This window comes from Streptopelia decaocto (assembly GCF_964273445.1).
Source record: "Streptopelia decaocto genome assembly, chromosome: 2".
Taxonomy (NCBI): Eukaryota; Metazoa; Chordata; class Aves; order Columbiformes; family Columbidae; genus Streptopelia; species Streptopelia decaocto.
In genome coordinates this window covers 58,805,011-58,827,368 of record NC_138655.1, presented here as the reverse complement: position 1 = coordinate 58,827,368, position 22,358 = coordinate 58,805,011, and the positions used below count along the sequence as shown (strand labels likewise).

Here is a 22,358-nt window from a genome sequence, read left to right as displayed (position 1 = left end):
CCCCTACCTCTGGCCCACACCACAAAGGCCCTTACTGTTCAAATCTCTTGATTGTCCTAACTTTCCTTGGGGAACTCAATTTCAGCCCCATTCTAACACCACCCCTAAGCTTTATCTTCTGTTCAATCCTAACCTGAGCTTCTGGCTCAAACTGGGACAAAGAACTACACCTCCAGAACTTCTGTCAGCATCACTCACAACCTCACTTGCTCTGTGTTTTGCAGTTTGGATACTCTTCAGATATATTGCCCTCCTACTTCCTATGGCTTTGCTGTATTTTAAATGTAATGCTCATGCTATAAAATACGCCAACAACTACATTAAAGGTCACATTGGCCTTACTTGGCTGCACCAAAAGGTTGCTACACTAGTTCATTTCAGTAATTTGACTCTGCAAATTTACTATGTGGCTTAAGAATGTCCCCATTTGCTATGGTCCTCAGGCTATCCAATATTAACTTTCTACTTGTGATACAGTCTAGGATACTTCTTCATACTAGTCACTTCTAAAGGATTCCCAGTTCCTTGAAATTGTTCATAAGTCACTTTTCATTCCATCTTGTACGGATCTGGAGAGAGTGACCCTCAGAGTAATTCTTAACTGCAGAATCTGAAGTTGAAGCCTTGGTTCTCATGACAGAAAAGGTTATATTTTTAATAATGACAGAGAACCTCAGGTTCAAGTACTTCCCTTAATTAGAAAAGACACTGAATCTAAACTCCTTCTGAAGTACTGGACATCTATTTGTAACATACTTTTTAATGCAAGGTCTTCAAATTATCAGTTTTCTGTTATGTGTAGCAAAATACCGATGCCTAGATAAGCATGATAATCATGACCTTATATAAAAATGGCTTGTACAAAATGCCCATTTGCTAGATTTCTACATGCAAGTGATACTTGAGATGGGATAATAATGACTTAGTTCTGAAACTGAATTTCGTTTTTTGCCTGAAGCTGAACATAATAATTATAGTTACAAGGAAGACCAATCTAAATGAACAGTATAGAGTGGCTTTGGTGAATTTAAAGTGTTTTTTAATCTCAGTCAAGAAAAGAATTCACATTTCAGCTAATCCCTTGGAGGATATTGCTTGAAATTTAGAAAAGACACACATCAACCAAAACTCTCAAAACCTGACAAGCCATCACTCCTCTGGAGAATGAGAACTCCGGTGTGCTAACAAGTGCATAGATGCTTTTGCTACTGTGCACGGAGAGGTTCAATTTTTAATGCAGGGACTAAACAAGTAAAAATCTCCATATTAATTAACAATAAAGTAATCTAGGAAATGTACCTGAAATTAATTTCTTAAAAAAAAAAAAAAAATCACACCTTAATGTTTATATTTCACTACTGAGCAATGGAAAACTGGAGTTCTTGACATTCACACCAAAAGAGTTGGTTTGTTTTATAAACAGTAGCATGCTTTTCTTGCAGTTGATTGGATTATGACAGAACACAACAGTGGTTCTGAAAGGTTCAATACTATACATTTTGCTTTATATTTCAAAAGAAGATATAAAAGGCCTCTGCTGATAACTCTTTTTTTTATGACACTTGAAATCTTTTATTAAACTCTGCTTATTTCCCTTTTCATCTAGGTATAATCACAATGGCAAGATGAAGTTGCCCAGATTAAGAGTTTTTATTATCTGAAATTAGTCCACCTCTGTTACTAGTGCTATTATCACAGGGAGGGCAAGGGAGGAGGGTGTGGCTTTTTGGATTTTTTTCCTTCACAAACCAAATACAACAAACTTCTTCCCACAATAAGAAACACAGGCTACCACCTCAGAGGGCTGAGACTGACTATGAGTAGAAATACATATACAGACTGTATTTGAAGCAAATATAAGTTATTATTCTATGCAAAAGGATGTATGATCAAATTGTTAGTCTTAACTTGCAGAACAATGATAATTTTTAAAAACTGGATTTTTACAGATATACAGCATAGAAATTTAATTGCAGTCCAGACTATAACAGCCTGCCTAACTTTGCTTCAAGTAGTTACCTATTGCTGTGTGTTTGGTAATGTTATTAGTTATTATTAGTAACTAATTCAGGAACTAGAATAAGCCATGACCCATTCTAATAAACACTGTAAAAGGAAGATGACAATATTTACTTAAAAAAAATACAAGGATTTATCAAAAGATGATGACTGCAGAAAATCACCTGAAAACTAAACTAAACAGTGCAATGGGTAACCTCTCTCTCTTTTTCTTTTTTTTTTAAAGGGGTTTTTGCCATATAGAAGGTCAGCACCTCTCTGTTTCCAACTGTTTTCTAAACCAAACTTTCATCCTGACTTTATATTGCTGTATTGAGCCAAATGTATGGATAAATAAAGAGCTGTAACAAAACAGTAAATCAAAAGTGATCAGTATGACTGGAAGCACTCAAAGCAAGTTCAAATTGTCATCAGTCTCAAGAACTTCCTAGACTGTATCAGAACACTGTTCAACCCAAATTACCAGAAATTATTAAATTAATAATATTAAAGACATTACAAGAATGCTAATTGATAAGCATAGAAAATCTAAGTAAAATTATCTCAGTTTACAGTACACTTTTTGATGTAATTGCTAATGAATCATGCCAACAATACATCAAACCCGACAGCAATAGTCAAAGCACTCTACATTTGTCAAGAACTATGTAAGATCACTTATCTTACAGATGAGGACTGTTGACTTTTCAAATTATTAGTTAAGTGGTGCTGGGAATAGGATGTTTGTTGTAATTGTAAATCTCTAAAAACAAATACATCTTAGATAACTAGAATACTAAATAGTGTGAAGCTACACCAGAATTTGTAATCATTACTTTCCTGTAGGCAAAACAATCCATACCAACATACTTATTAAAATTTGCAAGTCTATTTGGACATAATGTTAAATTTTCAGGAAAATCAGGATTGCATGAAAGTTTCTTGATGAATACCAGACTATTATATCAACATTAATTTAAGTGTAGGTAATTCATACTATATACCAGATATCAAAAACTTGCCATGTTCTGGTTCAATGAGCTTTCTCTTTACACAACAGCCTATGCTAAAAGGGACAGATTAAACCAGTATTTAAGCTTACTTTCTCTTCTGAACCAAAAGTTCAACAGGATCCAAGAAATGCAGAAGCTGACTTTATTCAATTAAATTTAAAGCATTATGTTGCTTAGACTCCAGATAAATATGGTATAGAACGTTACCTCCACCCAGGTCTTCTTTCAGAATATGAACCTGAAATATACAGTCAGTTGATCTAAATCAGTAATTACGTAAAGGTTATTTCTATAGCTCAAGGGCCTGCTGATGAGTGCCTGTAGAAATAGTACTAGTTTTCGGCACAGTTTACATGACACCTCTTCTGTTTTATCTGAATCATCCTACAATAATATATTAACTTGGTGTTTTGAAGTTACAAATGTCCCTGAAGAATAATCTGGCACAGTTTTTAATCACTTGTTACTACAATTTAAATTAGGAACTGATCCAAAGTTAATTGACATCAGCAGATTTCTCATTGACTTCAGGATATCACTGGTGTTATTGCTCAAACAAATAGGCAGCACAACACTGATGTTAACAAGGAAAGTTTCTTACCGTATCCAAACAAAACACTCATTAATTTTTCCTAAGATTGAATCCTTTGTTTGAAAGTAATCTGAAAATGTAATGCTACAGTGCAAAGGCACTTACTTCACTGCCAAACTGTTCTCTTTAAGCATGAAGACCAAAGAGGAAAATTCTTATTACTTAGTAAACAGGAAAAAAAAAAAAAAAAAGTGGGAGAGAAAAAAAAAAAAAAAGGAAAAAAAAAGCTGATTCTCTTCTTATCCTACCTCCCATGAAAGTACTACTTCTTTGTTCTGGAATCAATACACTCTCTTGTATACACTGCAGTGAAGTCAAAAGACAATTCCATTTCAGCAGCCAAAATTAAACAGTAAATCTGACTTCTTATGCCTCACACACAAGTTACAAGTTAGGAAGCACAATCACCTATTCATTCTGAAAGATGTATGAATATAACCATATCCTAGATGACAGGCATGAAGCTACATCTATTCTACCACTAAATGTTTAGGAACTTTCTTTCTTTCATAGAACATGACAGGATCCTTTAAAAACAAGATGCTTCATTCCAGTTGCCCATGTTTTCTCCTCCAAAAATGCAAAAAATTACTCAATCCATTTGCCATATAGTAAATCTGAAACTCTAGATTACTACTGAGCAATGGTTTTCACAAGTATTCATCCCTTGCATAGACTTACAACTCAATACAGAGAGATATTCCCAACAGTCCTGCTGACTTCGCAATGGAAACTTCAGAAGTACAAAGGTGTTATATATCGGGTAAATAAAGTACCATTTACGCATTTCTCATTTACATTATGAGAAGAGCTTGCAAGGTGACAGGATTAGTTTCCATGGTCTGCAGATTTGACTGAAAGCGAGTTAATTTTCTTCATACAGTTACAAACCTTTCTTTTTTTTGTAGCTAGTATGGTCATTGTTTGGATTAAGTTTGAGAACAGGAGGATAAACACCCTGGGACTTACTTAATGTTTTTCTTCAAATAACTTTCCAGTGTCTTTGAGTTGAAACAAACACAATGTAAGAGCTTGTTGTTATCTTAGTTGTTGTCTGAGCCAAGGTCTTTCTGAGCTCTCTGCCCACAGGTGTGAGGCAGCCAGGAAGGGGGACACAGATGGGGCAGACCTTGTCCAGACCGATCAATAAGAATATCCCATGCGATTAGCATCATACTTCATATTTAAGGGGAGTCAGGTTTTCCAGCTAGGGAGACAGAGACCCATTCCAGTTGTGCTGTGTTTTAGTTGACTTCCATTCAGGAGCTCCTTTTGTTTGGCCTTTGCCATCCTGCTGTTTTGCAGTGGCCTCTGGTCCTTTCTGTCTTTTTCTCTCTTCCCCCAGGATCACCTGTTTGGGACCAGGGTGCTCCCTCTCTTCCTGAGAATAGCTGCTCAGTGCGGAAGGACTTAGTGAGGAATTGCATTGAGTATCTTTTATTGTATATTCTATTTTTTTTGTATATTGGTATATTAGTGTTATTTGGCTGTCTTATTAAACTGTGTTTATCTCAATCAACAAGCTTCTCCCTTCCTTTTTGATTCTCTCCCCTATTTAGCGAGGGGGAAGGGGTGAAGTGGGCAAGTGGCTATTGTGATTAGATTGCTAGCTCAGGTTTGTTTTGGTTTTTTTTTTTTTTTAGTAGGAAGCTCAAATGTCATGCCTAGAAAAGAGCATTTTATTTCCAAACATTAAGTAAAAGAAAGATCTAAGGCTATTTTCCTGATTAAATATCCCCCCAAATTAGTTTTTGTTGTTGTTGTTTTTTCTTTAGTGACACATTGCTATCCTTATTTAGATAAGGATAGACAAAAAACAATTACATCATTAGGTACAAAATACTTGTATCTTTAATTCAATGTCTTTAACATGTCAGGCATTAAATTCAATTTTGTACATTCTAACACTTCTTACATGTCATTCATTACAGGTTTATTTGTTTTTTAAAGAAACTGCTTACTTTAGACCAAGTTGTTTTTATGTGAATGAATAACAACTAAGTCTACTAGCAGAAATATTTACTTAAACAAGAAAATAAGTGAATACTCAAACATAATCCTGAAAAGCAAATTCAGAATATTTATACATATTCCATAAAATATTTTAGGGGTGATTTTTGTTAAAATATACACTGTAAAAAATTCATTTCTGTACAGGGCCATATGGTGAACTGAACACACAAATATGTTATTAACAATTAGTTTTCTCATCATTTTGGACTTCTCCATCTAAGCTATGAAAAACTGTTTTTCCTAAAAATGCAATGCCAACCTCTAGGACAAAGATTGCATATATACAAGTATGTGTTATATTCCTCCCTTGTCTTCAAAACATTTCCTCACCAGTTTATACCTTCTGCTGGTGGCAGACCAGCAGGCCAAACGATCCTCTACAAATGTTACAGCTTTGGTGTGGTATGCTTTTCATAGAAAAGCAATATGCACAGATAAGTTTCAGTATGCACACATATCGTTCTTCTAAAGTTATTTCCTCACAGAAATGAGTTTTCATCTTTCAGTTGTAACAGAATGCCACTGAATAAACATTCTTGGTCTTGGTCTGTATTTTCATTGCCAAACACGTAACTAAGATGCAGGAAATATTGGCAAGTACAACTCAATACAGTTTAAATATCTTGTTAGAAGCTAATATAAGGAAAAAAAAAAGTCAATGAAACAGATTTTTCCAGCACTTTCCAAATTACATTTGTAGGAAAATAGGCAAGCAAATGGAACCTTGATGCTATGCACCACCACAAATTATACTTTCTGTTAGACAGGAAAAACATTCACATTAAGTATATAATTTAAAGTGATAACACTAAATATGAACTGGTATCTGTTTTACAAAAACAATGGAAAAAATAGTTAATGCTTTACAAGAATTCTTGCTTAAGCAATGCTCTAGAATTCTTTCCTTGTTCTCATACTATCTGTAAGCCATTGTAATTTAGACATGAAAATGAAATGTGTATATCTAAAGTAATTTTTCAGTACTTTTATCAAACCACAAGTCAAATGTTTGGTATCATCAGCTTTCTGTTTCACTCAGTCTGAAAATCACACCACCCTCTCAAACAAAGGAAGGATTGAGCCCAGTAAGGAACATTCCAAATTCTAGATCTAATCTAAAAATAATGAGATTTTACCACAGGATAATTAACAACACTGGGCTTCCACTCTATTAAGTCATTCGAGTTCTCAAGTAATTCAGGTATTGTTTTCAGAAAATTGCCCAACAATATTTGAAAATTCTGATATCAAATGTTACAAAGATTCCTTTAGCTCACTGAGACAGACTACTGGCTATTCTGTAGCTTATAAAATCATCAAAAAATAATTTTTTGGGACACCATTTTATTCCTATGATAGCTATGCAAAGTATGCAATATTTCTGTGTATCTCAGGTTGTAATTAAACAGAGCAAATCACAGTATCCAGTATAGCCACTAAGGCTACTGTTTTATATCTGGTAATTTTTATGATTTCTGCAGGATTCAGGGGACAATCAGAATGCATTTTTAGGTTCAAGCAAACAGTATGTGACAGAATAGATGTTCCTACTACATGTCTCTAAATTTCCTGTAAGATTATCAGAGTATCACTATTTCTAATTTGTGTACATACTAAATAAATGAAAACAGCAATTACAGGCAAGCAGATCTGTAGCATCTTCACACTATAATGTAATTTCACAATAAACATTTCTGGAAAATGTGAATGTGGAAATAATACAGAATCTTTAACAGGAACTAACTGTTAACAACCTGGGTCTCCAAAAATGCTGTCCCATTAAAGAAAAAAAAAAAAAAAAAACAAAAAAAAAACATTTGAATGTCTACAGTAAGAATAGAAGACTTGGGACATGCAGAGGCCTCACTTGCTTCAGTGGAGTTTCCTTCACTTGGGTAACAACAAACAGGAAATTGTTACAGTTCTCTTAAAGAAAGTAATGCACCTAAGTAACAACATATAGATTTCAACGATATACAGGGTAGAACATCTATACACTGAGAACAGAAAACACGTGTTCTAAAAGATGTTGAAAGATATTTCCTCTGCTCTCTGCTTAAAGATACAAAATGTTAATTTAGCGTGTGTTCCTTTTCATCTGATGATACTTCTCTTGATACTGACATTCAAACAGGCTTTAAGTACCAATTATTGTAATTTTTGCCTCTTATTCCACATACTGGGCTATGAATTTCTCTCATTTCCAACACAGAGAGCAATGTACAATAAGGCCACATTCTGTACCTCAGCTATCAGAAAATTATTTTAAACAACACAGAAGTCACTGCCTGTAGAGGCATTTGTAAGTCTACAGTGCACACCAGTGGAATATAGCAGTATATGCATTTTTTCACTGTTCTCATTATAACGTAAAATTGCTTTGTAAATAGTCCATCTTATTTAACTTTTAAAGCACTAAAAAAGCACAAACTTCAGAAATTATTAAGTCAGATATAAAATGTTGAGAAAGATTTGCAAAGAATTTAAACAAGAATGTTTTATTGCGTATGTTATAAGATTAAATTAGCGTTCTAAAACCTACAACTTTAACAGTCTTGAGAACTATAGTTCTGTGTTTACAAACATCAGGGCAACACACCAAAGATTTACTCTGTTTTATGAAGAGTCCAAAGACCTAACTAGTTGAACTCAGATATACTTTTTGTGTCTCACAGACTGTAAAGTTAGTTAATTGATCTGTAAACTAAGCTGTATCTGACAAAACTGGATAGCCCATTTCCAGGGACATTCAACTAGAAATGTAATTGATGTCAAAATTTTCTTGTTCTTCTTTTCTTAGTTTTTCTTACAAAGATTACTTTTAAAAACAATTTTATCTGATGTCAACACCCTTTATTTATTTAATGGTTTTACAGACTTAATCTTCGCCTTTCTGTGGATTCTCATGCAAACACAACAACCATGTATGTATAATTTTGTACTGAGCATTTGCTTTGCCTTCTTTAAGAACAACCAAGTGTTTTACAGTTGTTAATAGATTATTTGTAATATATGTGAAAAGCAAGGCATAGGAAATATTAATTGACTTAGTATCCCACTAAGAGTTGCAAGCTCTCCTAGAAGTGAACTTTTTTAACTAGACAGTACATACAAAATGATTTTGACAGCTAAGAAATGTAGACATATATATCTTAGTTTAAGATGTGATCTTATGGACCAAATATTGTGTAACAACCTCACAAATAGGTCTCTCCAGAAGTCCCAAATGTATCTAGTGATCTCTAATACTGACAGTATTGTCAGGTCACAAATTCACAATAATTTGTAAGACTGGCTTTAGATAGTACAACATAGTTTTTCTACAATAAACACAATATCTAATGTAGGGACACTGCACTTCTCTTCCTCTTTGCTCCCTGGGAAAATATTTGGTGGACAAAGCCTTAATTTACTAGTTCTCTAAAGAAAGCCAAGACACATTTTTCACCATGTAGTCACCCAGGTAAGGTAAAATACAAACCCTAATCCAGGGGTGTGAAACTCATTTTCACCGGGTGCCACATCAGCCTCGCCATTGCCTTCAAAGTGATGAATGTAATTTTAGGACTGTATGCAGTATACTTTGAATTACACCTGTCCCTTTGAAGGCAACCTAATCTCTAGTGAGGAGGTAATCTTTGAGAAGAGCAGCCAATCAGGACTTGGTTTGAAACTGCTCTAGTGAAAGAATACTTGAAAGTAAAAAAAGGCCAGAGGAAGCTAAATGAATGAGAAATTCTGAGTGTCCTTAGAAAAACAGAATAGTGTGCAGTAAAAAGAGACAACATTTGACTGCTTGCAAATAAACAGAGTGCTGTTAAACATTAATCAAGATTTGAACAATAAGCTTCTTATTGTTAACCTTAGCTTCTTACCTCACTATTTAGTGGGAGAGTAGAATTTTTATAACAGAAAAAGAAAAAATCTGCTTCAACACTAAATGTAACTTCCTGTTCTATCTGCTAAAATGGCCTAATTTATGACCTAAACAGGACAAATTCCATGTAATGCTCATAGTTGTGACAAACATAAATTGTCCCTTTAAAACTTTTTTTTAATTAATTCAATACCTTGAAAACTTATTTACATTTTCCAAATTGATGCAGAATTAATCATTTTTTGCATCAATTTTAAGAAAGGTTATCATCAAGATCACCAAGGCTTTTCATATTTAGTTTGTTCCAAGCTAAGTGAATACTTGTCTTTTAACAGAAAGTAATTAGTTACTGGAAGCATTAATAGTGAAATCTTGGCAGCTGTGAAGCATCTAACTTTACACAAAATTTCTGACTTCCAAAATGCTAGCAGACCTAACCATTGCTAACTTGCAAACCGCCACTTGCCACTTGCAAACTTAACATTTTTTAACGCATTCCCAGTGGGGCTGTCAAGTGATCTACCAAAGAAAATAGCAGATTAATTTATTCATAACTGAAACTGAAAACTCCTAGTCAAGGATATGAAAAGAATCCAGAGATCACAGTATCACAGTATGTTTGGGATTGGAAGGGACCTCAAAAGATCATCTAGTCCAATCCCCCAATGATAATGATTAATCTGTTATAAATCTAGAAATTCCTTTGTAATTTAATATCACAAGTATGTATATGAATCATATTCCATGCTTAGCCTAGTACATGTCTGTGCTTTTCTTAATTTCACTTTCAATATTTTTCCTGTCAAAAACCTTGTGTGGTGTTCCAGTAACCACTTCTCAACAGTAATATATAGTAAGTGACATTCACACACTCATTACCAACACACAAGATCTGTTTTTTTCAATAAAGAAAAAATTTTCACTTACAAAAGACCCCACAGATGTAAGTAATTTCGTTCACATTAGTCATATTCATCAAGACCAATGTTTTCCTGTAATTTAAAAACTAGATGTATGTGTCCTATAAATTCTGAAAACAAACAGAATGCTCAAAATGTCACTTCCTGTTAGCAATTAAAGCAATTCAGCACGTTCCCCCCAAAAAAACCCACCACCACATATATATGTGCATATACATGCATATATGTAAAAATTGGAATCTATCCATCTACAAGCTCTTCTCAGCAGATTTTTACTTCTTAGTGTTCTATTCCTGCTGACAGTGCCATAAAACATAAAGACTACATTTCTTAATCAAAACAATTAACTAAATCTAGACTTCCTCTGTTGTGCAGAAGCATGACAAGCTAAAATCCTACTTAATGACCAAGCAGAAAATAAAGAACTAAAAACTGAAGGAACTCAAATATGACAGATAAATGTTGATTTGTTGCTGTGGATATTAATCTATAAAGGAAATTCCATTTCTGTATGCACCATCTTATAACTAGAACTTGGAATTTAATAGACTACTTGTAAAGTCTTCCAAAATGTGAAAAGAAAGCTAATTAATTTTCCTGGATTATTTCCAAATCTGAGATGTGACATTTATAGGAAATTTTAAATTCTATATCTATATTTAGTTGTACAGATACATACTTCGAGGTTTTTTTTTTTGATCTAAGAGGTCCTCAACCCATCGTTCTGAAAGCTAAATCCTGAAATCTGCAATGCAAATATTTCTTAGTATTCTACTCATGAACCTGGATTGAAATGAACATTTATTTTCTAACACTGTTCCTACATAACCAGATCATGTTCTTAAATTACTCCCTTCTTTGCTTGTCTCCTGTATAGAAGTATATTGCTTTCTTGCATCAAGAACTCCACCAGAAGTTCTCTGCTAAGCTAAATCTGTCTCCTGACACATTTACCTGCTACCCTGAGTATTAGGACAGACCTTTGTTACACTTGGAAGATGCTGCACTTCAAGACTTAATAGCTTTGGTGAACTCCTTTACCAGTCAGAGCTGCCTCTCATGGGATCCTATCCAACAGTTCCCTGACTAAGCCAGCATCCTGTTTTCCTTAGATTCTGTGTCTGTACGGTGCTGCTTGCCTTTCTCACTTCCCTCAGGATGACAAACACCACTATTTCAAAGTTAGTATGGACAAGGACGTTATTCATTATCACATCCCCAACTAGTTTTTTTTTTATACTAGTCAAGAGCAGACGCAGCTATGCATCACCACTGATTGGTTCATTTAATATCTACAAGAAATTATTGTTGAAGCCCTTCAGAAATCTCTTTGATTGCAGCAGCCAAATTGTTTTTCTAGCAAGTGTGCAGTCAGTCCCCCATTAGAACCAGGATCTGCAACTTAGAAACTTGAGTTCTTTAAAGACTTTATTTGCTTCCTCATCAGGTGGCCTCTAACAAACTCACACATCAATGTCACACTTACTGGCCTCTCCTCTGATGCTAAGCCACAAGTTTCCATCCCTCAGGAGAGCTCAGAAGGTCTGACTGCTTATAGAGTTGAGGGTAACTTCCATCCTTTTAGCCCCTCCTTCCTAGTCTTTCCTGAAGTCCTTCACAGGACTCCAGTTGTGTGAACTTAGCACAATATCTTAATCGCTCCAACAATACTGTAGTTCCGTAGCCACACATGGCTCTAATTCTTCCTACTTGTTTCCCAGGATGTGTGCATTTCTGTACCAACACTTGAGGTACAAGTCCCTTCACCTTGTTTTGTCATTCATGAAGTCTTGTTCCTGTCAGCTCTGTAGTTCCTATGAGAGCTTTCTACCTCTGAACATCACTCATCACCTTACTGTGGGCTGTAATCCCCCACTTCCATCATTCTTCTTTCAAAGCTTTCCTCACTAGGTTGGCCAGTTTGTTGGATCAAGGAGGCAACACCTGGGCCCCTGTGACCTCAAGCCCAGAGCTGTGTGGTCATTCCCAATATGCCCTCAGGAGTATTGCTGGTGCCTATGTGCATGAGCAGCAGGGAACAGTAGTCAAAGGACTGGGCAGACCTTAGCAATCTCTCTGAAACATTCTGGATCCAAGCCCACAGCAAGCAATGTAACTCTCAAAAAGGTAAGTGGGGAACACAGGAGTTTCTGTCCCCATAGGACGGAGTCTCTCTCTCACTTTTTCCTCCTGAGTGCACGGTTCAGGTTAAAGCTGGCTCTGATGACTCCTCAATCATAGATTTATTCTCCTGTGCTACTGTTGAACTTATTCTGCAACTGGGGATCTGTATGTGGAAAAAGAGCTATGCTCCAGTTGCTGGAGATCATAGGTTTCCAGGCTTTCTACTACAGGATTCTATTTACCTCACAAGTAATCTCAGTCTCTGGTTGCCCCTCCTATGTGGTTCAGACCCTCTTACCTCTGGGGGCCCTGGGAAGGTCCTCTTAGTCTCCCCTTTGTCTTCCCTGGGCCTGCCCAGCCTGTTCGCTTCTTCCTGCAGCTGAAAAGTGGAAACATATTTCCTCAACCAGCATGCATATACTGTAGGCATGGACACCCACTACTATTGTTGATATGTCTTATACTGCCATCAGCACATTTCCAGCCCCCTCCCACATGCAAACCACTGGACAAGCCACCACTCCTTACAGATGCAGTGCAGGACCTGTGCATGAGACCTGGCACCTGCCAAACTGTCACCCCCACCATGCCCACTTGGTAGCCCAGGGACAACATTCTCACAGTGATGGGCCTTTCCCATACATCTGATTACCCCACATGGGTCCCTTCTGCCTGAAAACAAGCCCAGCTGGACCCTAACCATGGTTCACTGTATATAGAATCATAGAACCATTTTGGTTGGAAAAGACCTTTAAGATCATTGAGTCCAGCCATTAAACTAGTGCTGCCAAGTCCACCTCTAAACCATATGCCTAAGAACCTCATCTATGCAACATCTACATTGGGGCCACCACCCTCATTACACACAGGGATAGAGCACCAGCCCCTGCCTCCTCCAGCCAGTCCCTTCCTGTGAGACAATGGCGTCACCCTAGTGCCACCCTTGCAGCTCTCCAGCACCAGTGCCACCATAGCAGCACGTGACCCCTACACCAGGGCTGGGCTTCTCCACCCACCCTTGGCAGGACCCTCTGCATGAGCCTATGGGGAAAAATAGTTGAAAAATGGTTGATTTATCACTTTGATAAACCCTAGGTATGATTTTACTCTTAGTTACAACCCAAGAAAACAGAAGTCTGAATTTTGTTTCTTACTCCATGCTAACATACCTGTTTCAGGCTTTCCAGCTTGGTTTGTCTCAGTTCTTCATATTTCCATTTCCAAAGAAATAATTCATTTTCTGTCTTTTCCATTTCTCTTTCCAGAAAAGCATTCATTCTGAAAAAGTATTTTAAAAGTCAGCATTATATATTTTTGAAGGTGACAACAGACAAATTACTTTGAATTTCCTTTTCATAGCTTGCTATATTTTGCTGCCTTTATCAATCATATATCTGTTTTTTATTGAAAACCTATATTGTCATTATATAACTATTCCAAGAGATTTACCAAAAATAATAGCAAAAGAGATGAAAGAAATCCAGTAGTACAGAATTTAAATTTTACATGAAATAAAATTTGGGGATAAACTGAAGAAAATTTGAAAATGGACTTCAGTTAAGGATTCAAGTTGCCTAACACATGGTGAGTTAGTGAAGATCCTCAGAGAAAAGGCACTGTATCACTTTTATTTGGATACAGACAGAAGATTATTTTAAACACACGGAATGTATACAGTATGTCGACAGTACGGAAACCAAAGATGCTATAGATATTTCATGTTTCCAAAAATAATTGTTCATGAAAGGAAATACTAGAATAAATTTAGGAAAATTTATTATTTAGCTCAGAGGTATTACACCGTCATTAAGCATTTGCCTCTGGAATGCTATTTGAGCATAAAGTCTATTATTACATTTAGGAAAAATATTTAAGATACACAATCCAGTAAGAGCAAAAAATGATTCCTTGGACAAAGGTATTCTATTATGAAACAATGAATTTTGATATTTACTTTTACTCCTCTTCTAGCCAATTAAAATGTTTTCAGCCATTCAGAAAATATTGAAAGAAATATGAAGCAGGAGAGGCACTACAGATGTTCTTGTCTTTGAGACCAATTAAAAACTCATTTATTTCTTCACAGGAAACACTATTAGCCAAGTTGCAAAGACAAGAATGAATTTCTCATAATTTCTCTTTATGAAATTCCTCCATAATTTCATTTTAAATTTGTGTAACACATGTCTCATTTTGCAATTTTGCAACAAAATAGAATTTGGAACACAATTAAAAGTGAATGAAAAAATTCTTAATTATAGATAAAAGCTTTCAAGTTATATTTCTAACATTTCTATGAAATTAAATCACAGTTTAAAATTCTGGAATATTCCATTAGCTATAAACTTAAACATAGGTATACAGCCCATAAAGTGAGGATGCTGAAAAAATGTTAAATCTGCAAAACAGTAAAACCACATAAATACTATTACGCTGGGAGATGAAAATTTTACATTTTGTAGGTCTTGTGATAATGGAAGTATTAAGGGCTACTATACCAGAAAAGACAAAAATATTGAAATAGCAGAAAAGAAATTTGTAATACTGGTAATGAAAGAAGTTGTTATATGCCACCGTAGTTATTTTCTATTCTGAGGCTAATAGAATTTCTCAATCTCTTTACTAAAGATATTATTGCCAGGCTGACTATAGCTGCATTCTGAGAATATTTTGTTTAAAATTTACCTTCCACAACAACTTTGTTAACTTTAATGAATTAAAGCAAAGTGGTGAGGTGTGTCTGGGGCATGTCTGTGCAGCATACGGCAGGCCTGCGCAGAGATACCAACAGTTACCACTGACTGGCCTGGCTCAGGTCCTGGAAGCAATGTCAGCTACATTAATGAAACGATTCACTTGAGTGAAGTATCATCTTGTTCTCTCTTCTTTTACAACTAAACCTAATGCTCTTGAACCAGGGATCTCTTTTTTCTGCATAGATACAGCACACAGCAGAGATTACTTTAATAAACACCTATGGCTCCCATAACATTATGGTAATAAAATAAACATCATCAATCACAAAGCAAAGTGGAGCAAGATGACTTCTGATATATGTAAAGAATCTAAGATAGGCATATCAACTGGATAGTTTTTCTTATAAGATAATGGGATATCTCAGTGGAACGGTGTTATGACTTCATCAGGGAACTAAAAGAAGAATTAAAAGGGATGTTTAATACAGTAGGAAGCGAAAGCATGAAAAATGACATTTTAATACTTTGAATAATAGTTTCTTGACTTTACTGAATACATTGAAGTCCTTAGAAATGGTCTAATTTGAAAAGGAAAAGAGGAATGTCCAGTATGTAGTGCTTACTTAGAAGATACTGCTTTTATTTTATGTTACAGCTCAGATACCTCTGATGTTACTAAATGAAACAGATCATCCTGACTACATGAAGTTTGCTATTTAAATAAATAAAACAAAGAGTGGAATAAATAACATAGCAGAGATTGGTGAAGCAGCTTACTACTACTTAAACGAAAGATCAAGATCAGAGCATTTTTAATGGATCTTGTAGTAATCTATTTTAACTCATTGTCTAATTAAATCACAGAATTACACAGAATGGTTGAGGTTGGAAGGAACCTTTGGAGGTCATCTGGCCCACTCCTCCTCCCCTAATTAAAGCAGGGTCATCTAGAGCTGGTTGCTCAGGTCCATGTCCAGAAGGCTTTTGAATGTCTTCAAGGATGCAGACTTGGCAACTTGTCTGGGCAACCTATGCCAGTGTTTGTTCACTCTCACAGTAAAAAGGTCATTTTTGATGCTCACATAGAGCCTCCTGTTTCCGTTGCTTAAGTCTACCCATCCAGTCCTAAGCAATTCCTCTGTGATATTGTCAATTACCAGTGTAGTTTGTGGATGTTTGGTTCTAGACCAAAGACAGACTTTTTCAAAAGGGAACAAATTAAGATCTTGAAACTAGACATTTAGATGAGACCATTGATCCAAAAGATGAGTAAAGATAGCTATTTTAGGCAAATGATTCTTCAAAGTGTTGAACAAGTCATAAGGTCTTTAATTCCCCTTTATGTCATGGGACCTCAAATGTGCATTTGATATAAAACATGGTGTATAATAGAGGATTTTGGTGTCTGATTTTACATTGTGGATCCCACCCCGAAGTTCTCTGAAAGTCAAAACATAAACTTTAAGGTCTTTTTATTTATTTTTTTATAAGAGCTCCTTTCTTTATATATTTTTCAAAGCCTGCTCCCTGGCTTCAGGTTGAGTTTACTGAAGACAGCTTTAAACAGAATGCAAAAAGCATAGGTCTTCTCAAGGTGAAGAAACAAAACATCTTATAAAGAGACTTGTCAGGTAACCAGGAGTAAGTCCAAACACTGGATCTGCATGAGCTAACTTGACTTTGGAGGGGATGTGGCCACAGTTCTGGAGAACTGAATGTTAACCAAAAAACTGTTGAGAAATCCTGTGCTATATGACTAAGATTATACTCACTGCCAAGGTAACCTTTGGCCTTGGGGTTCAAGCTGTCTGTGATCCAAGCTTGCTTTTGATGCAGAACAGCTGTGTGTCCTTGGCTCAAGTTTACTGGGAAAATTGCTAAGTTGTGAGGAAGAAGCTGTGAGAAAGTACTTAAGCAAGAGCCATGCAAGATAAGAAAAGTAAAAATGCAAACGGGTGAGATTCTTGAGATAGTCTTTATTAGCAGCCATTGGATCCAGGGGTAAAAATGAACATGTATAAAACCCTAAGAGGAAAAACTGGGAGTATGAAGGTGGAGACTCAGCAGAAGAAGCGCCATTCCATCAAGCAGTGCAGATCAGCTCTTTTTGAGCTGGCAAGTGACAGCCTGCCCAACAAAGACTCATAGGCTGTCTCAACAAAATGGTGCCTACATTAATGCTTATCCTAGTAACATTATTTCTAACTATTTATTGTGTGCACTGGCAAAAATAATTGCTTCGTACTTTTAAGTTGCATACTTTCTGCTTACAGAACGTCTTTGAACATGGGAAGTGTTGCCCAAAGTGACCTACAGAGGGGGCTGTTACACCGGTACCCACTGTTACATGGAAATGACTGCTCTGTGAGCATTTGCTGCCTGAGGGTGGCACCGCCATGTGTTGCACTGGGTAGACATGCCCCAGCTCTTACCATGTGCCAGTAAATTTATTACCGTATACCATAGTCAGTATATATCTAGGAATAAATGGCCGATTCTGTCTCTCTGAAGCATAGTCACAAATTGGCTAGAGAAGCACATGGATAGACAAACCAAAAGCAGGAGGTATAACCAACATTTATTTTATCTGAGAAGTGACTAAAAAATAAGAGTTGAAAAATTATCCTCTTTCTAAAAGTAAAGTTTTATATAGACATGTATCTATACTGTGATCACTGTTGAAAAATGAAGTACCTAGGACTCTAAATATTTCAGCCAGAGGAGAATGGATATGTGAGGCATGAGGTTTTTAACTCACATGAAATACCATTACAAGCTGGAAAATTTAGGCTTTTTGGGATTTTTGCATCTAAATTCTTTTTAATGAGATAAAACATTCTTCTGGTTATCTGCTGCAATATAATTCAAATAAAGGATTATTGGGATTATTGTATGTTTTCTACAGCTATCTAATTCATATAACAGAACACAGTAAATACTAGTTAAGAATTTAAAGGGTTTTGTGTGTTTTGGCTTTTTTTTTTTTTTTTTTTTTTTTACTTTGGACTTGTGGCATCTACAGGACAATTGTGAAAAAAATGTGACTGGAAACAAATTCTAAACTGAAACTGTTGGATGTATTTGCAACAGATGGGGCATTTTCTTCCTTTTAATTTTCTAATTAACTTCAGCTGGTTTTGAAGTTACAGTCACATAGTGCTTGAATTCTCCTGCTACATCCATCATACGTCACAAACTATGTGTTCCCTTGGAAAGCCTTTTTGGTGTCATTCAGTCTTGCTAAATACCGATCATCTATATGAAACATCAAGGAATTCCTACCAACACAGAGATCACATGCTGGAATATAGTGTATAATCAACATATGAATATTTTTAGGCCACCAAAATGCACATTTACTCTTTATGTGAGGTAAATTTGATATGATACAACAAGCGTACAATACGTGCATTATTCTCCTCTGTTACCTGCTTTTGACGTAGGCCTTACTACAGGTGAAGAGGTTAAGATAAACAGCATTTTGCAACTGCATTCATGTGCTTTTAATTAAAAAATGGCCTTAGTCATTCTGCACTTAGACTCTTTCAAAGTCTGCTGCTAGAGTATACGAAAATTTATTAAAATGTACAATGCACGCCAGTAACTGAGTATAACACACATTAGAGATCACTGGATTGATAAAAAATCACTAGTAAGTATATTTTTTTTTATTTGTTGTACATTTTTAACAGTTCTGTGTGGAGCATTTCTTATTTAAATGACAGAAAAGCCACATACTATTTTTAAATGTTTACAAAACATGGAAACATTGATTTTCAATACTTTTAAGCAAGAAAAAAAATCCTTATACTGAAATTTCTCTCTAAATTTTTATCAAAGCCTTGTAAATAGCAATTAATAAAGCTTAGAAATGAGAACATATGAGTTATGAATGCAAACATCACCATATCTGGTTTAGAAAGTGTCTTAAAAACTTCTGTTTTTAATAGAGATTTCCCCAGGTAAGGTATTTTTTTCACACAGAATCACAGAATCAACTGGGTTGGTTGCACTTACTCTCTTTCCTTCTGTAAGATTTTCTGCATCTCTGCCAAATGTGAGCGCAAGACATATATTAAATCGTTCTCTATTGTCTTAGCTGAATTATCCAAACTTTTTTCAGGTTCCTCCAAAGAGATGTTGGGAATTCCATTGAAAAAGGAATCAGGAGGCTTTGGAGTGATTTTTTTACTGTGATTTCCTTCGTCTTTGATTAACTCTACATCCTGAGAAAACAGAAAATATGACATCCAAGAAAAACATAAATGAAAGGAAAATTCTAACATAACTTCAGCAGGGCCTACCAAGGCTCTTCTAGACATTTAAGCCATGAAGGAGAAAAAAAGGAATAAGTAACATCTTGTACAGTTGCATTGTGTATGGACAGAATGTGCAAAAAAGTCATTGTAGTTGGATCACTGTCATTTTGTAATGTCTCACAACTGTTACGACAGCCTTGATATCCAAAATATTTCTAATGGATCTTTATTAAATAAATAGATTCCAATTATCATTATTTGTCTATAGCTACAGAGAAGACAGAATCTAGAACTAACAAAACCAGTAATACAATTTATGCATACAAGAAACTGTACATTAAGAACTCTTAAACTTCAAAAGTCATGTTGAAGCAGGTGATGGACTTACACAAGTTTTTTACAAAGTTACCTCTGCAACATACCAATTTGAATCCCATTAGAAACCAAGGGCACTATAGTATCTCTTTTGAAGATACATGTTTTGCATACAAAATATAAGCATAACTTAAAATATTAGAAAACATCATTTAAAAATAAACTATAGCTTAATTAGGAGACTGAATATCTCATATAAACACTAATTTTCTTTAGAAATGTATTTAAATTTTATAATCTCTAATGAATTGTGTTTAAAAGCTAATCTCATTTTAGCAGATTACCAACAGTTTTATTTCATGTCACTCTGTCCTTTCATGTTTTTAAAAGAATACCTGAAATTTACATCAGAAAACCTCAGCACCTCCTGAAAAGATAAGACTTTTCCATTCATATTTAAAGTTTCAGTTTTCATTAAATTATTTTATACTAAGGAGAAAGATAAACAGTTAAAATAGATTTGCCTTCCTATGGCCCATTTGTCTGCCCAAAAATATGAAAGGCATGCTTTTTTTTTTTTTTGCCAAATTTATTCTCACTGCTAACACTATGGTAGTTTTCTTTTCAGAATTCACAGGAATATAATATAATTTATGTGCATTACTGAGTGAGTGAATATTCTGGACAGTATACATTTAGGACTAAGATCATGATAATTTTCATCGAACTGAAGTAAAAAATATCCTACAACCTACAATGTAGGAAAAAAAAAAAATCCTACAACGTAGGAAAAGTAATTCCTACCTCTACAGTGACAGCTATCTGTCAGACAAATAACAAGTATAGTTTTTACATGGTGCTGTCTATGATGACTATATAAAGCAGGACAAGGCACAGACTTAAAACTGGTAAAACATGAGCAAATAGTTTCATTTTGATGAATTAGTTCTTTTGTATAGAACTAGGAGCCAGCCATATTTAGCCATGCCCAAACTTGATTGTTAATTCTGCTTAACAACTTAATTGCACTCCTCACCAAATAAAAATCTTGCCACTTTGCAGAAGAATTTGCCTCACCTCTTCCCTCATTTCAGAGGCTTTGTAAAGGGAGACTTATACTGTTTTTAGAAGCTGGGAACCTACATTTCTTTTTTTCAAGGCTAAAAAGAAAAATAAAAGAAAAATAAAGGTAGACAAAACATGGAGAATTCAGACAACAGAGCTAATCTGTTATCTTAAAACATTAGAGTCAGAACAATACTCTTAAGTTATTTACCATTCTTTACCTTCTTTGTGTATTCTGTTCCAGGAATCCTGTTGGTTTTGCTCAGTACTTCCAGAGGTTCTTGTTCCAGAAATGTTAACTGGTTTAGGTCTTTTTTAATATAAGATAATTCTGGGCAACTGAATTCTGTTTTCCAAGTAGCTACCTTTTCTACATTTTCCTTCTCACTTACTAAAACTTGATTTATTTTTTTAAGCATACTCAGTTCTTTTGCAACACTGTCTAATTTGATTCTCAGTTGTCGTGCTTCCTCTCGGGCTTTATTTCTTTCTGCTCTAACTTTGCTCCATTTTTCCCTCCAGTTGGCAGTACAATCTGACCACCAACGCATGGTCTTCTCCATTTGGGCAGCTCTGGCTTTGACTTCTTCCAGCTCCTGAATTCTTACTGCTTCAAAAATTTCCCAGTCACTGCTGTAATTTTTATACATATATGGGTAATGAGATGAACATGGGTAGAAACTCTGAGATGACAGATATGAATTACACAGATGGCCAACTGGTAAGCAATCCCCAGCTAATTTATTAGGTTGTCTTGTTTGGGTCCCCAAAACCTGCATCTCTTCCATTAGTTTCTGAACAGAGTTTAAATTTGGGTTTGATTCACAAACTAACTTCACTCCTAAAACAAAAGACAAAGAAAAACATTAATTTATCTTCCATCAAATTATATGAATAAGCTGAAACAGTAGTTTATTTTACATCTAATGACATAAACATAATAATACGGTTAATGTTTTAGAAATTTGCTCCATCCAGAAGAAATAGCTATCAAAATATATTTTATGCATTACTTTTTGAGTACACCAGGAACAGACACAACTATTACTTGACTAGGAATTGCTAACAAGGAGAAAAACAAAATGAAACAAACTCCTAAAAATTATGCTACTCCAGTAGAAAACTAAATTGTTTAAATAAAAAAAAATAGCTTCTATATTCCAATGTCCATCTGTAAAAAAATCATGTTTATGTTAGAGCAACTAGTGTTAGCACCTGTAGTTGAAATGTAGAATGCAGTAAACAAAATACTGAAGAGCAGATAGTCTTAGCATTGTGATTCAGTCCTGTTTCATTTCAGCTGAAGGTTTTGGTTCCCGTTTCTCTGCTGTTTCCAACTTTCCAGTGCTTTCTAGGACATTTATTTACTATTTGTTAGAACAGTTCTGGAGAACAGTTGTAGTCAAGTATGGATGTGAGAGAAGGAAAAAGGACAGTAAATAACTCCAACTCCCTTCATAATCACTGTCTGGTATAGCATGGCCAA

At 35.2% G+C, this 22,358-nt stretch overlaps 1 protein-coding gene across 1 annotated transcript in view; it reads right to left on the bottom strand.

Annotated features, from left to right (window-relative positions):
- Nucleotides 1–22,358, bottom strand: part of CCDC102B (coiled-coil domain containing 102B) — a gene marked incomplete at its 3' end in the record, with an annotated part of 57,781 nt that overhangs the window by 18,069 nt on the left and 17,354 nt on the right. The window contains exons 2-4 of the mRNA XM_082044567.1: nucleotides 21,094–21,713; nucleotides 19,251–19,459; nucleotides 13,707–13,815 (exon numbers count right to left, since the gene is read on the bottom strand). Of these exons, the coding sequence (XP_081900693.1) occupies nucleotides 13,707–13,815; nucleotides 19,251–19,459; nucleotides 21,094–21,660 (885 nt within the window). The 5' untranslated portion in view covers nucleotides 21,661–21,713. The remainder of the gene's footprint in view (nucleotides 1–13,706; nucleotides 13,816–19,250; nucleotides 19,460–21,093; nucleotides 21,714–22,358) is intronic.